At 34.6% G+C, this 16,531-nt stretch overlaps 1 protein-coding gene across 1 annotated transcript in view; it reads left to right on the top strand.

Annotated features, from left to right (window-relative positions):
• Nucleotides 1–16,531, top strand: part of Scn7a (sodium voltage-gated channel alpha subunit 7) — a 66,310-nt gene that overhangs the window by 36,828 nt on the left and 12,951 nt on the right. Inside the window, exons 11-19 of the mRNA XM_026778699.1 lie at nucleotides 3,425–3,521; nucleotides 4,566–4,798; nucleotides 6,177–6,347; nucleotides 6,864–7,220; nucleotides 8,096–8,530; nucleotides 10,699–10,804; nucleotides 13,402–13,556; nucleotides 14,154–14,327; nucleotides 16,155–16,262. Of these exons, the coding sequence (XP_026634500.1) occupies nucleotides 3,425–3,521; nucleotides 4,566–4,798; nucleotides 6,177–6,347; nucleotides 6,864–7,220; nucleotides 8,096–8,530; nucleotides 10,699–10,804; nucleotides 13,402–13,556; nucleotides 14,154–14,327; nucleotides 16,155–16,262 (1,836 nt within the window). The remainder of the gene's footprint in view (nucleotides 1–3,424; nucleotides 3,522–4,565; nucleotides 4,799–6,176; nucleotides 6,348–6,863; nucleotides 7,221–8,095; nucleotides 8,531–10,698; nucleotides 10,805–13,401; nucleotides 13,557–14,153; nucleotides 14,328–16,154; nucleotides 16,263–16,531) is intronic.

Genomic DNA, 16,531 nt, shown 5'->3' with positions numbered 1-16,531 from the left:
CTAACACTAACTAGAAATTGTAAGAAGGCTAGCTGAGAGCTTCATTATTTACAAAAATCACTTTTGCATTCAAAGCAGCTTAAGACTACACTCTCCATACATGTGGTGATCAACACTGAACAGTCTCTGGGAAATTACCCTAAATGGGACTTGAATAACAGGAAGTAGGAATGTACGCAAGGACTTCATAGACTCTTGCTTCCATAACATGCATGCGATCGAACAAGAAGCAATTATGGACCGTATGAACAAAACATGTACAAAAAGAGGCTATTATCACTCATAAGTGACAGAAAATGACAAAAGCTTTTTGTCTCTACAAGTCCCAAGACTTCAGATTGAACTCATAGGGTCTGAAGGAAATGTTGACTGTGTAATTTGTTTTAAAGTGGAATTTAAGAATCTCAAGAGCTTGCCACTACATCACAATGTACCCAACAACTTAACAATACTTCTCTTATTCCTAGATGAAGTGTTCCATTAGCTATGATTATGAAATAGCTCTGATTATGAAAGAACATTGGTATTTCCCAGTTTCTTTTTTTTTTTACTTTGGTAAAATTGGTTTTAAAAAGTTTTTCTAGTTTTTATTAAAATCATTAAGTTATGAAGAATTTCTTTTCTTGAAAAATCCTTGAACATTTCCGATGTAGAGTTTGCTAGCTAATGAAAATAAATCCATTTTTATAAGATCTCCTTTCTTTTTCATTTGTATTTATACATAATGACATGCCAGAAGAGAAGTATTCAATAACTAAATGACCTTTCAAAATGGGTCAAGTTTCAGTTCTAAAGATGGGGTTGCACTCGAGACAAATTTTCATACTGTAGAAATTCTGAGAATTTTGTTGACTAAAACCACAGTGGTTCAGTCAGATAAACATGGCCTTAACTTTAGCGATACAGTAGATGCATGATATTCACCACTCTGTCAGTCTTGGGAAACGTTGGCTTCTTCATCAATAAAATATGGATCATATGTATTACCTATTACACAGGTGGTATAAAACCCAAATGAAACACACATACAACACTGTGTAAGGCTTTGATTTTTTTAGACAGCAAAACATATTATGAGAATAAATGTTGGGAAGGTCATTGTCAGTGTCATAGAGCATGTAAAAGATTGTTTTGATTTATCACAATCAGCATTACAACCTAATAACCCTTGACCTTTGCTTTTTGTTTCTCTGTTGACATAGAGTCTCACAGTGTACTTGTCACTGGCCTAGAACTCAATTATGTAGCTAGCCCAAGATGGTCATGAAATCATCCTCCTGCCCAAGGCTCCATAGGCATAGACCACTTCACTCAGGTGGAACACATGACATTTATAGGGGAAAAATTGGCTCATATTATGGGTAAACTAGTATATAAGTATAGAATGCTTATTTTATGAAACAGCTCTTAATGAAGAACACAAAGGTATGAAATGTTCTAATTTTGGAGGGCAGTCAGAATGCCATATCCCCATCTAGAGGCAGAAGTAAAACTTAGGTTCTATTCTTTTGACCAGGTAGAAGTATGTTCCACTGATAGGCCTTAGAGAAGCTCTAATGCACCTCCCATCTGGTATTTTAAGCATCTCAGGGGCGTTTGTGAAGCTGCCCTTTCTAGTGTTACCATGGGAGCTTTGGTGTAGCAACCTCTAATCTGCTGCACTCTCCTAGCTAGTACATATGGCCCAGTGCCAAAGCAGTGTGACCCTAACATGATGCAGTTTACATGCATGAGCCTCCTATACACCATTTGCTGCTAGTACAACTTCAGGAAAAGAATGGAATATCTAAAAACCAGAGTGCTGCAAGTTACTTGAAAAGTGTAGGGTACCTTTAAGCTGACAGCCTTATGGCATTTATCTAATTAATCAAAATAGTATTAACAGTTCTCTAAATATTGGGGATTAGCTTTGATAAATGAATTAGCAGTATGATAGTTGCATGAAACTCTTGGCCTAATAGAGAGAAATATCTATGAAACTGTCAGAAGCCCAGAGTAATCTCCAGGACAAAAAGAAATTTCACTGTTTTTGAATTTTGCCTCCTATAAATTGTAAGAGTCATAATATCAGTTTTATATAACCTTGCAATTCATGTAAAGTATTTTTTTAAATATGTCTAGCTTGAGTAAACAACTAACCTGACATCTGAAATTTAGTTTACATTCTAGTCCAATTATAAAGTGAGGGATGATGCTCTGTGGCTTTGCAGCATCTCATTTGGATGAAAGTGGGCATGTGCTGTGGTTGCTCTTAATGTCCTCTGCCTCCCTTCGCTGTGAAACCTGGGGAGACGTAACAGACACTGGTGTGAATGCAGTGATCGCTGCACTCTCTAGCTGCATCGGATGTACACTATCAGAACTTGTCAAAGAGCAGACTCTGCCAAGCAGGGTCTGCGATATCAGTAGACTTGTGCAATAGGCGTTCCCATGACAGTTTTAACAGCACTGTGTATGCACGTCAACATACCAGCCCAGGAGATTTCTTTAATTCTTCCTGCTATTCTTATGATTGGGTAAAACAAGAGTCCATGCCAAAACCTGGGATTTTAGAGTAGCTTTCTAATGCAAGAACTCCTTTATTAAATTTGTTTCAAAGGTTGGCAAAACCCAAGCAAGACCAGTGGTCAGAGTTCCATCCTAGGGACCCACAATGACAGAAAAGAGAACTCACTCCAGAAAATGTCTTCTGACTTTCACATGTATGCTGTGTCATGTATGCACACAGAAACACACACACACACATACATACATACATACACACACACAATAAAGAAACCAAAAACACACAGAAGATAACCATAGCAGAGAATGTGTTGAAAACATTACTGAAGGTACATGAGACACGGGAAGAAATGACATCTCCATGGAGTTAGACAAGCTCCACTCATTTACTGTCATATACACTCTATTCAAACAGCACTTTGAGTCCAATCCACTGCCTTAGATTCTTTAAGAGTTGATTAATCATATTTCCAAATTATTTTAATTGTATTGCGAGAATTGGCCAAGTTAGAAAATTAATATATCCTTGAGCAAGAGGAGTATAGTTTTAGGGAAATAGTCTCATTATTTAGTAGAATATTTGACAACTGGACATTCCATAATCATCCTGTAATCTTTATTAAATTATTTTTTATCTATAAATACTGCTGCTAGCCTTTACAGTCTGCCCTATTTAGTGTTCGGCTCAGAATAGAAAATTTGATCGGCTTCAAATTTTAGCATTCATTGTCCAACTAATTTTAAATCACTCTAATACAGCCAGTGCCATAGGAAGTGGCTAGTGGTGGAACCCGGAAGGTCCCTGGAGGCAAGAAGCTGTAGAAAGGTCAAATTCCTTATTCTCTTAGAGTCCCATTCTAAAGGTGTGTGTGTAGGTGGGAGGAACTAACTACTACAAAACCCACTTAACTTCTTTCAGATGAAAAGGACAGAAATAGAAATGAAGAAAAGATCACCAACTTCTGCGAGCACAGCGTTGGATATCCTGGAAGAGACTACCCTCGGACCGAAAGGAGGTAAATTGAAAAACTACCTGAACTCTACTCAGTAATGAAGGAACTATTTGCAAAACCTGTTCTTACAACACTTCAGTTTATTTTTTTTAAATCTAGGTGGGAACAAGCAAAATACAAGTAACAACATGAGGCTATTAGAATGAGCATTATAGAAACATTCACAATAAGGTGTCTTCAACGTTAGAAAGTGTCATTAAAAAGTACCGAGAAATAATCCCAAACAGCATGTGCTACCAGTTGAAGTTGAGAGAAACAGACACAGGTGTAAAGAGGTAGAGCTAAATTCCAGGTGTACAGTATTATTTTCAGTACTTAGTACGCTCATTTTGTAGCCACTTCCTGTTGCTGTTGCCATGGGCTAAATCTGAAGATCTTCTGAAAGTCCATCCACACGCTGCTAATCACATCCATAGAAGCAGTTTGTCTTTTCAGTTAATTGCTTGCTGCATTTGTCCATGCTTCCCAGATATTCCTCACAAATAATACCTAACGAGTGTGTTAACTGCTTATGTTCTGTTAGTAAGGTTTCTGGAAAACTTCAGATTGCTAGTACTTCTGTTGGGATGGGAAGTTATATCTGGACTTTGCAGAGTTCTTTGCCTTAATACCGTGTTCTTCAAAGATTGCTTGTATAATCATGATGTCTCAGGGTACTTTAGATCCAACTACAGTTTTTGTTTATATATCTAACCAATGGTTCTTTATTACCGATGACTTCAGAAGCTAATATAAAGCATGTAAATCTCGAAATTGAAAATCGTGTTATCCTCACTCATAATCGGTTTATTAGAAATTTATGCTTTCCTACTAATAAGTTGTTTGCTTCATTTACATTTACATTTTTAGCTCAATAATCATAAACAAAATAGGGGACATGAATTTTACTTTGTTATGTGTTAGTATAGACTATTTCTATTTGCTGATTCTACATACAAAATCAAGATCTGTAGCACTCTTTGCGTGAAAATGTTTAATTTGCCGACTATCAAGAATCTAAGCAATTTTTCAATAATTAATTTTACTTATCATTCTTTTCTGAACCAGAAACATCCAGGAAGAAATGCCCACTGTGTTGGCATAAGTTTACTAAAACCTGCTTCATCTGGGACTGCTGCCCTTGTTGGCTAAAGCTGAGCGAGTTTGCTGATGGAATTATAACGCACCCATTTGCTGATCTTTTCCTTGTCATATGTATCATTTTAAACATATGTTTCCTGGCTCTTGCACATTTTCCAATGAGCGAGGAAATCATGTCTCTCCTTAGCATTGGAAACTTGGTAAGACCTCATCACACATTGTTTTGATTCAGTTTTAGTTTTTTCTAACTGTTGTTCTAACTGTAGATTGTATTGCTATTGAATGAGATGCTGTATTCATATGTTCACCCAGTCCCTATATTGTAAATACTATTTTTATCAGCATTTTTACAATTAGAGTTCAGAATTCTATTATTTAAATTTGGATTCCTAGCCTGCCCCCAACAATGAAATTAAATGGGTTTCATTATTTTATTGTTTCTTTATTCCCAAGCATACATTCTAGGTATCGCTATCCTATGACAAACATAGAGCATGGGATGTGACAATAACACTGGTAGCTTCGTTCTGAATTCTGAGTCCTGACCACAGCAATATAGGGCCTCATTTGTTCCAAAGCCTCTCTTTATCTTACATTGGATTTTATCATTTTAACACTACATTTTGAGATTCACTTATGGCTTTTCACGTAACAATGCAAAAGGATAAAATAGATTTCTATGGATTTATGAACATGTTAACACTCAAGCATATGTTGCCTAAATTTCTTAACTTCGTTATTTAGTTGCTAAGTGCTAAATACAAAACAAAATGACAGGCCATTTCCAACTATATATTTTGTTGAGATTAAAACAATTACAGGATTCAGGTGAGCTGGCTCAGTAATTATGAGTGCATACTACTCTTTTAGAGGACCTGAGTTCAGTTCCTAGAGTTCCTAGTATTCACATCAGGCGACTCACAATTGCCTGTAATTCCAGCAGAAATCTGACTGTTCTGGTCTCTGCAAACACACACACACACAAATTGTTAAAAAAAATAAATGAAATTGTTAAAATAATAGCTTAGTAAGTACATCCAATTTAACTTTTAAAAGATTATTTCCATAAGTTTATTCTGGAGTTTTTCTATATCATGTATGTACTGTTTTAGACTAGACTATAATTACAGCATTTCCCTTTTTCCCTTTAAATTCTCCCAAATAACCCTTCTCACCCTCCACCAATTTTACAGCCTCTTCTTTTCCAGCAATCGCTATTGCATGCATATATGCACATGCATGTATATGTACTTCGTATAGTCTTTCATGAGTTGAATGGTTGTCTTCATATATACACTATATCTCCAAAGGAACCATTTAAAATAGAACCACTTTTATTCAAATACTCTGTTTTATTCAAAATAACTTTTGTTAAATAACCATGTTCAATAAACTAGGTCCTGAAAACTGAACAAAATGTATGAATTTCTCATACTACAGACCTTGAAACCAAATAGGATCTGAGAAGAGCTGTACAGCAGACAAGAGTACAGAGCTCACTCCACTTCACAGTTCTGTATGCATGTGTCAGGTGCAGCCGTGGGAAGCCTTCTTACCTTCTCTTTGGTCTCCTTTTAGGTTTTTATTGGAATCTATACAATAGAAATGATTTTGAAGATAATTGCTATGCATCCATATGGGTATTTCCAAGTGACCTGGAACATTTTTGACAGTATAATTGTCCTTTTTGGATTAACAGAAATCCTCTTAGCAAGTATTAGAGAGCTAACTGTTTTTATTTTATACCCGGTAAGTAGAATTTAAGAACTAATTTTTATTTCATCTTAGTATATCTTATTTTCTTAAACGTAAAATGACACAGTTGAAACATTTTAAAAGGGAAATATTAGGATCCTTTGTGAAATTCATTCCATCATAAAATTAGTATTTAATGCTTTCTGTGTATATAACTGTGGGATAAATCTAATACATTATGAAAATCCAATATGTTATATATAAAGAAAATAATGAACAGTGTATATTTGCCCTACCAGAAATTAAAATTTAGGCCTGTCCCAATAACGTGTGCAATACTGAGTGTCCCAATAAAGTGTGCATAGAATTAGTGCATGAAATTATAAAGTGTGTAATTGAATTATGAGTGTCAAATAGCCACTTGATTTTATTATTAATGCAACTGGGATGAATTGAAATTATATATATATAATGACTATATAATTCTGATGAAACATTTTAGTATGCAAGTATTATAATCAACACTGACCTTTGTTGCTGTTCTTCTTTTATTTTACATTTGTTCATTAGTTGATATTTATTAAATTGGGGAAATATTGTCCACCCTTTGTGAATTTGGTCCGTATCCTTGGGAACACATTGACGGCCCTCAAAGACTTGGTCCTGTTGCTGTTCTTATTCATTTACTTCTCTGCTGTATTGGGCATGAATCTGTTTGGTCAAAGTTACGAAGACTGTGTCTGCCAAATAGATGAAGACTGTCAACTCCCCCGTTGGCACATGCGTGACTTCTTCCATGCTTACATGAATATGTTTCGAATTCTCTGTGGAGAGTGGATAGAGACATTGTGGGACTGTATGGCGATTGCAGGCCTGTCTTGGTGTATTCCTTTCTACATGATGGTCGTTTTAATTGGAAATTTATTGGTAAATATTTCATGCCTTTATATTTTTTTCTTAACAAAACACTTGGTATAGTGTATGTGTTTGTATGTGAAGGATTGATGGGATCCAGGGATTTCTAGCTTGATTGTCTACTAGTAGGTACTTGCTGATTATCAATTGAAATACAGTTGACCTAGTATGAGATATGTAGTAGCCGAGAAAAACAAACTGCAATTGAAGTTTTACCAAAAGGAATGTATGTTATTAGCAGTTTTATATTTATGTCTTAATGGTATTGAAATAGATATAGTTTAATAAATTCACTAGTATATCCCTTATAAATGCATGTGTGAGTGATTTCCATCATTTTTCTATTGACTTGCACTAGTTCATAATCTTGTTAAAATAGCTTCGACGTCATGTGGAAAAGGGTTAGATCTTCAGTCTCCAATTCCATGCAGACATATGAAAATATAATTCATTTGTAACTCTATTCCCAAAGATTTGTTTGCTTGTGAGGTTTTAAAAAGCACTTAAATGTAAGACTGTCTGTCTGTCAAACCTACCTGCATACTGGCATTACCTGGGGAATTGTTAAAGGTGTACTCATGCCTTGAAGCCACACTCAGAGATTCTGAGGTTATTGATATGTAGTCTTGTCCTGATCATCAGAATGATTTTTTTTATTATCATGTGACCAAACAGCACAGTAATTATTTTAAAACAATGGGTAAACAAGTTGCATTATAGAAGGGAGAAAGCTTTTACTTTTCAATTTCCTTACCACTGAACTGCTGCTAAATAAATTGAATAAGGAATCTTTACGGCTTCCAAGAAAATGATATGGCATGAAATAGTTTAAAAATATTTTTTGCAGAATATGATATAATAGTAAGTCTCATTTTCCTTTTTTAAAGGTACTTTACCTTTTTGTGGCACTGGTGTATTCATTCAGTTCATATGAAGCTACAACAACAGAGGTGAACAAAGAAGCCAAAAACTTCCAGCTTACCATGGCCAGGATAAAAAAAGGAATAAACCGTGTGCTTCTTAAAATATTGTGCACAAAAAGAAGTGTTCCTACGGAAGCAAAAGACCAACCATGTGATACAAGTGTTAAAGATATTTCTGGCCACACTCTTTCTGAACTGAGCGATACCCCAACGTTCCTGCGATATAAGGAAAAGAACAGTAGCCCAGAGAAAACCCCAGTAACTGAATCTGAAAGCCAGTCACTGATAGCTAGTCCCAGTGTCTCAGAAACTGGGCCAATTGCTTCAGGAGAATCTGAAATGGAAAATCTGGATAACAAGGAGACTCGAAGCAAGTCGGGGAATGGAGACAGTAAAGAGGTAAGCAGTTCTTTTATATTCGTTATTTAGAATGGGTTTGTGATTCTATTTGAGAATTAAATCAATATTGACATTAGAGAGTAAGATTGTGCATTTGATGCTCACTCCACTGTCCCTAACTACTGTATTACATGGTTTTGACCAAACTACTTAGATGTCCAAGTTGTTGTTTCCTCATTGGAAAATGAGGATACATTTTTTTTTGGAAGGAAGAAGCAAGAAAAATAGCATATTAGTGAAGAGAATTTGCCTAGAATTTAGTTAGTATGTTGGAGATATTACATGCTATAACTGTGAAATTCTATAAACTAAAAACAAGACAATCTGTGGTGATGAAAAACCCCTTTAAGGCACCTAAGTTAGAGAACCGATGTGTGTGATTGGGAGATTTAATTCTTTATGCATTATCATCTTAAAGATATGAGAATAGCTATCCAATGGGTGATGGGAATTCCTACTTATCACACATCTACACATCTCTGTCTCATCTGAAGACTTGGCTTCCATGTATCTCTAGATAAAATCATTATTTATCATTCTACTTCTAACTGGTAAATCCTTGGAAACTCTTGATAATATCATTAGATTGTCTAGAGCACAAAAATATAGAGTAAAACAATTATGTAAAATAACTGTAAATATTTGGATTCCAGAAACTGTCAATAATATTGTATAATTAGTTGTGCCTTTATTTGGTTAAATAACTTCTCAGAGATTTATTCCAGGATGTTATGTTTAGCTATGTATTTAGTCAGGTACTTTATTATGTAGTCCAAGAATATTAGTGTACATTGATTAAAAATACAACAAATTAATCATGTAAAGCACATTAATTAAAAAGGTTTAATATTTTTATTTTTGCAATCTATCCTTCCATTAAAATATTTATGTGTGTACAAATTATAAGACTGAACAAGGTACATATCAGACTGTAACACTTATAATGTAGTTCTATGTCAATTTTTCATTATATTTAAAAATCTAAAAAGTAAATTATTACTGTAACTTATATTTTGCTCTATTTGTTATATAATAAAGTAAAGCTGTTAAAAGATCATATTTATAGCCTGTATACATGTATTTGAAATATTAAAAAATATATCTGGTGTATCATTTCAGCAACTGAGTCTCTGCACATTATTTTTCCTTTGCTCAGTGCCTTTAACCAAACAAATGCACTGGTATAGTTTTTTATTTCACCAAAACTAAATAAAATTTAAAAGAAAAGGGTTTCAGTAATAAAAAAATGCATATCTAAGTAATCTTTCCTGCACACTTTGTATCTTTACTCAAGCAACACTTTTTGCTGAGATGACAACTGGCCATGTAAAGCAAAGAAAGCTTCCCGTTATACTGACTGCACATGATCAAAAGGAATGACCAAACATTCTGAAGGTCCTTTTCCAATTGCTACCTAAATAAGCCTACATTCATAAAGGTTTTTTTTATATACTCATGTTTGATTTGTGTTAATTAGGAAATATTGTTTGATGCTACTCACGTACAGGATCCTCTCAAGGTTAAAGGATGATATGTCCATATTAAAATAAGGTAAACTGAAGCATTTGTCAGATGAATAAAGCAAACATCACCTTGACCCAGCAGCCCTGTGCTTCATTCAGTCAAGGGCGAGGGGAAGGAAGAACCCTCTCTTTCCCCAGGATCTTCCTCCAGAGCTTGTCCATTTGCCCCATTCTGTCCTGGGCACAGATCACTGTGTGATTTTCTCATTTCCCATCATGATAAGCTCACACTCAAAGTTGGTGAACACAGACTCTTCAGAATGGATTTAAAATTATATTGAAAAGCATTCTTGTCTGCTTAACATTAGCATAGAATGACTTATTGTGATGCTGTCTATCTAATTAAAACTTCATCTAGGTGCCCCAAGTGAAAGCCTTAAAATTCAAACTCCCTTATTTTTTTTAACTATGATCAAAGTTCTTTTTAGCTAACCTTTGATTTTATCTAATGTTATTCACTCAGTATTTCAAACCAATTTAAAAAACATATCCTTATTTACAAAATGAGTTTCAGTATCAGCTCCCAAATTAACTTAATGTTTTTTTAACTTTGATAATATTCTTCCTGTATTTAATATTTATATGAAATAAACCTAGAATTATCTTTTGGCTGTAACTATTTTGTTGGGGCTATATTTTTTCAAGCAAATGAAGCAGTCTAGTTCATCTGAATGCAGCACTGTTGATATTGCAATCTCTGAAGAAGAAGAAATGGTCTATCAACATGAAAAGCCAAAGCTTCACAAAAATGGCAAGTAGCAACTTGTTTGGTAATTTTTTCAAAATTAGACCTAATTTCTCTGAATCTAAATATTTATTTTTAGCCTTAATTATAGAAGGGTTGTATTCATATTGAAATGTGTATTCATTCACCCACCCATAACTTAATAGATCAAGAAGTATAAAGGAAAAATCCATCTTTGGGAAAAGAAAGTCTATTTGGTATCATCTAATATGACAGCTGTCTCTGCCATCAAGTTTTATTTCACCTCCCTATTTATTGTCTGTTTTCTCTTCCTCTCATTGCTCCTTAATCTAAACAATGACAAACCTCCTAAGCTGGTTAAAAAGGTTAGTGTGTGTGCTTGCCCATGCAAACACTGAATAATGTCATCAGTATCATCATTATCCTAGCTCACCGATTCTGCCTGTAGTGACTGACATAGTTGATAGAGAAAGAAACTCTGAGCACTTGTCTATTAGTAGAATAATCTTGATCCTAAAATTTACTCAAATGTAGTATTCCTGATATACATAGTATTAAGAATATATCTAATGTTCATATTTAATTGCATACTGTAGTTATGCAACTGAGTACATTATTCTATAACATGAAAAAGAGAAAGTATAGCTAAATCAATACTCACATACATGTATTACATAAAATATTTTCATATATCACATATACTCTAAAGGGAAGTAAAATAATCTTAGACATTACAAATTGAATCAAAAATTCTATAAATTTAATAGGAAAGTAAATTATATGTTTAGATATTTTACATAGAAATTAATAAAGTCTATGGGAAAATGGTCTGTACCCTGTCACTTGTATTTTTAAATAAATACTGATTGGCCAGTAGCCAGGCAGGAAGTAGAGATGAGGAAACCAGGCAGGAAGTAGAAGCAGGGCAACAAGAATTCTGGGAAGAGGGAAGTTTCAGGCTGCAGTCATCACCCAGACGGAGAGGAAGCCAGACACAGAGCAAGTAAAATGTGACTGCCTCACCAAAAAAGGTACCAAGCCATGTGGCTAACACAGACAAGAATTATGGGCTAATATAAGTTATAGGAGTTAGTAAGAAGCCTGACCTCACAGGCCAATGAGTTTATAACTAATGTAGACCTCTGTGTGTTTATTTGGGACTAAACAGCTGTGGGGTCGGGTAGGACAGAAACTTCAGACAACAATCTACTGCATGAAAATATACCATTTCAGTGAGGTCTTCAACACACTAGATACATGACATATACTTCTCAGTGATTTATAATTCAAATGTGATTCCTAGCAAGATTAAGAAATTACTATGTATATGGACTTTTTAGATCAGTGAAAAGTCACCGAAGTACTAACTGCCGAAAGTCGTCAATTAATAGTTTTACAATAAGAACATATTTTGACTGGAGAGATGACCCAAGGAATAAAGTGCTTGCCATACAATCCACCATGACCAGATCCCAAGCCTGGTAACACAGGGCTTTAATTCTAGTGATGGGGAAGCAGACACGGTGTGGGGGGGGAGGGGGGGTCCAGGGAGCCAGCCAGTCTAGCTGAAATGGTAAGTTCCAGGTCCGGTGAGAAACCTGTCTCAAAACACAGATATAGAAGGTATTGAGGAAGACATCTCAGCGTCAACTTCACACTTACCAACGTGGGCAAATGCCCTGCCCTAAACACAGGCGTAAATATTTCAGCAATGTAAATTCAAGGATATTAATCCTCTAAAACAAAGGTATAAATATATCCCATTTTTAGAAAGATACATAATTTAACAATAAAAAACTACAAAAATGATTTTTTTAACTTTACATTCCACTCACATTCGTATATTCAATACCTCCAATAACCATTCCCTTGTCAAGCTACAGATTTGTTGGTACTAGCTCTTTCTGGCAGAAAGGCAGGCTTCCTGCAGCTACATATACTCAACCCATGAAGTACTTGCCATTCCCGACTGTCTCTTTATTTTTTTCTTTTTTCTTTTTTTTTTTTTTTTTTTGGTTTTCTCGAGACAGGGTTTCTCTGTGGTTTTGGAGCCTGTCCTGGAACTAGCTCTTGTAGACCAGGCTGGTCTCGAACTCACAGAGATCCGCCTGCCTCTGCCTCCAGAGTGCTGGGATTAAAGGCGTGCGCCACCACCGCCCGGCTCCGACTGTCTCTTTAAATTCTATCACTCAACTTTCCTATTTCCACGATGCCTAAGAATCAGTTTCTAAGACATTTAGCTGACTTAATATTATATGTGTTAATATAAGTAAATGTCTTAAATCCTTACACTGAGTGTTCAAAATGTGATTCACAAGCTCCCACATGTGTGTGTACATTTGGGGTAGCATGGAGGAAGAGCTTTGATTTGTGTTAGTTCTCTTCGGTGTAGGGTTGAAGGACATTCTGTTATATGTACCTGCTGGGTTATTTCCTCCTTCTCCAAACCCACAAGTTCAGTTCTTCTTTGCTCCTCACTGATCGCAGACCACTGAGCAGCAGTAAAAAGTCAATTGTGTGTAAATCACACCCCATCTGTATCTGATTCAGTAAATAAGTCATTGATGAGGCATCCAAAGGTTGAGACATTTACTCTTTGTGAGTTTCTAGATATTTACTTCTACCAGTTTCCTTCTCGGCAGGTTATGAACGAAAATCTTCACCAGGTCATGTCAGCAGAGACTCTCGGAATGGAAATATTTGGAAGAACATACGGAAAACTTGCTGCAAGATAGTGGAAAACAGCTGGTTCGCGTGTTTCATTGGCACGGTCACTCTGCTCAGCACAGGCACCCTGGTGAGCACTCAGCCTCAGTAAACGTCTTGTGAAAATAGCCTCTAAGGTTATCATTTCAAGATCATCACTATGCCAGACGGCTTTGCCCAGAATACTTACTATAGCTCCAGATTTAATGTTCTGCGATTTGTTATCATTAGAAAATATCTTCCATTTTATTAAACAATGCGCACAAATGATTCAATATTAAATTTAATGTCAATACAATTTTATAATATGAAATTTTGTATCACTGGTCTACCTATGGTAAATGTTATATTTATAATATGTACAAACACTTAGTATTGATGTTAGATTTAAGTATCAAAATTAAACAATAATTTCAAAATTACAAATTGTAATGGGAAAAGGAAGTAAAAATAGATAAACTAGATTTAATGTACTATCTATTAGTTTCATTTTTATTGATTTTATTGAGCTATACATTTTTCTCTGCTCCCCTCCTTTTCTCCTTTCAACCCTCTCCCATTGTCCCCATGCTCCCAATTTACTAATGTCTTTAGTTTATGTCTCAATGCACTTGAAGTTGAATTTAATTCCTTATAATCAGAGTTCCTAGAATTTTTGTGTATTAACATTTAAAAATTTTAATTACAGGCTCTTGAAGATATATATATTGATCAGCGAAAAACCATTAAGATCTTACTGGAATATGCAGACATGATCTTTGCTTACATCTTCATTCTGGAGATGCTTCTCAAGTGGGTAGCTTATGGCTTTAAAGCCTATTTCTCTAACACGTGGTACAAGCTGGACTTCATGGTCGTCCTCGTATGTATTTTTTTAAGAACTATTTTCTGTTTATTCTCACCATTTCACCTTATTCCTACCTTCTCCCCCACCACAGCCTCAACATCAGCATCTCACTTTCTATAATTTCCCCATCTGTAACATTTAATTCCTATTCATATCCTGTCACTGCACAACTTGAAATATTCAACATTACAGTTCTAGGTCCTTTTAATAATTCACCTGTGAAATCACTGATGAGAACAATTTTATTGAACAGTATCTTGGAAATATCACTAAAAATCTTTAAATTCTACTGAATTGGCTTTTAAATACGATATCCACACTTTGGCTTTTGTGTCATCATCATCATCATCCTTCAAGGTATCAGGGTTTCTCATGCCGCTTCTTAGCTGATATTCTTCCTCTGGCCAAGGTGTAGCTTCTGTTGTTTTCTGCACAGAAATCAAAGTGAAAAATATAAGGTGGATGTCATTCAATACACTTCTGTTTGTGGGATACTATAATAGTCTATCCTCCTCAGAGCAGAAAATTCTTTCAGACCCTACGTGTGATGAGATCACCTGCTACTCTACTTCACACCCACCCTATATTATTCTCTTGACATCTCATCTACCAGCACTGCCTTTTGAAACACTTCAAATTAGCCAGTGTGACTTCTGTCCTATTGCCTGGTAGTTATCCCACAAGCTGGGATTTTGCTAGTATTTTTGTTATAGCTAAAATGAAACCTTTGAAGTCCTTGATCCTTTGCTACCTAATTAAAACTACAACCACCCCTAGTATTTTCTTTGTCATTTTTTCACCTCAGTAACACTTAGGAGTATTATATAATTTATTCCCTTCTTTGTTTTATGGTTTTTGTTCTTGATTTTATTTTCAATTTGTCTTCTTACACTAAAAGATAAGTTATGTTAGGGCAGAATTTTTCTGAATATTATTTTTCCCTCCTATCCCCAATGCCTTCTAGGCATACCATATAGCTAATAACATTTACCCAATGACTAGATTACTGTCTATCCTATGAGCAACTATGGAGGCTTTTCTACTTGTAATTAATGACTTGCAGTAGGCAACCTGTGTCATCTAAGTCAGTTCTTACCATTAGCCTTATACTCCATAAAACAACAGAAAAAGACACTGCACATCTGTTCAATGCTCCCTGTACACTTATGTGCATATGTGTTTCTAAGGCTATCTCAACCATCTTTATAGTACAGAATTAAGAACAAAAAGATATGATTTTTCTATATTGTATTGAAAATATAAGAAGCATATAGATATATTAAAAGCTTGATTATAGCTATACCCATCTTGTTTAATTCTAAGTCCCATATATTAAGTCCTGATGATATATTAAGTCCTGAATATAAATTTACAAATCATGTAACTTCATACTAATAATTTTATAATTATGCTTTTGTTTAATTAAATTAATATCTTTCTTCATATCTGGTTTCTGAATTCTTATTTTATATGATACCTTAACCATAATAATTCAGAGGTGACTATGTAAGTATATTCTATATCTTGTTTTAATGAATATATTTTCATTGCCATATTAAAAATGATCTTGTTTTAAACTGAAAAACAATATAAATAAATCTGGATCATATTGAATATCAAATTTATAAATCTTTATATAGGTAATGGTATTCATTTATGGAAATGATTACTGTCAAATTGTTTTTAAAAAGATTTTAATGAAAATGATATTCTTGCAGTTTGTATTATTAAGATATTATGAAATGTATATTTAAGTGTTTCAAAGGTTGGATGGTAGGTATTGACATGTCTTTTATTATAAGTATAAAGTTCATGATCACACTCTTTTTTAACGTTTTTCAGGTGTTTTGTCTTAGCTTAATAGGCAAAACTCGAGAAGATCTGAAACCACTCACTTCCCTCAAATTCCTTCGAGCACTCAGAGTTCTCTCTCAGTTTGAAAGGATGAAGGTATGACAGAAGGCTTAAAACTGGGCCGGGAGTTTTCATTTGGGACCATTACATTTCCACGAATTTACAGACTTTATTGTTGCTTTTAACTGTTCTTTTAAAACAGAAAAATAGCATATCACATTTCATGCAAATAGAGAAGCTCTAGCTCTGTTAGTGCTCTTTTAAAGACTTTAGTAGTTGATAATTAGATACAAAATTAACAGTATAAATAAAGATAAGTTACAAGTTGACAGGTTAAATACAGTTTCAGAAACAATGTATTTCTA

Source organism: Microtus ochrogaster, chromosome 4 (genome assembly GCF_000317375.1).
Source record: "Microtus ochrogaster isolate Prairie Vole_2 chromosome 4, MicOch1.0, whole genome shotgun sequence".
In the NCBI taxonomy this organism is placed as follows: Eukaryota; Metazoa; Chordata; class Mammalia; order Rodentia; family Cricetidae; genus Microtus; species Microtus ochrogaster.
Note: the sequence above shows the minus strand (reverse complement) of the source record. Positions and strands in the feature narration are given on the sequence as shown.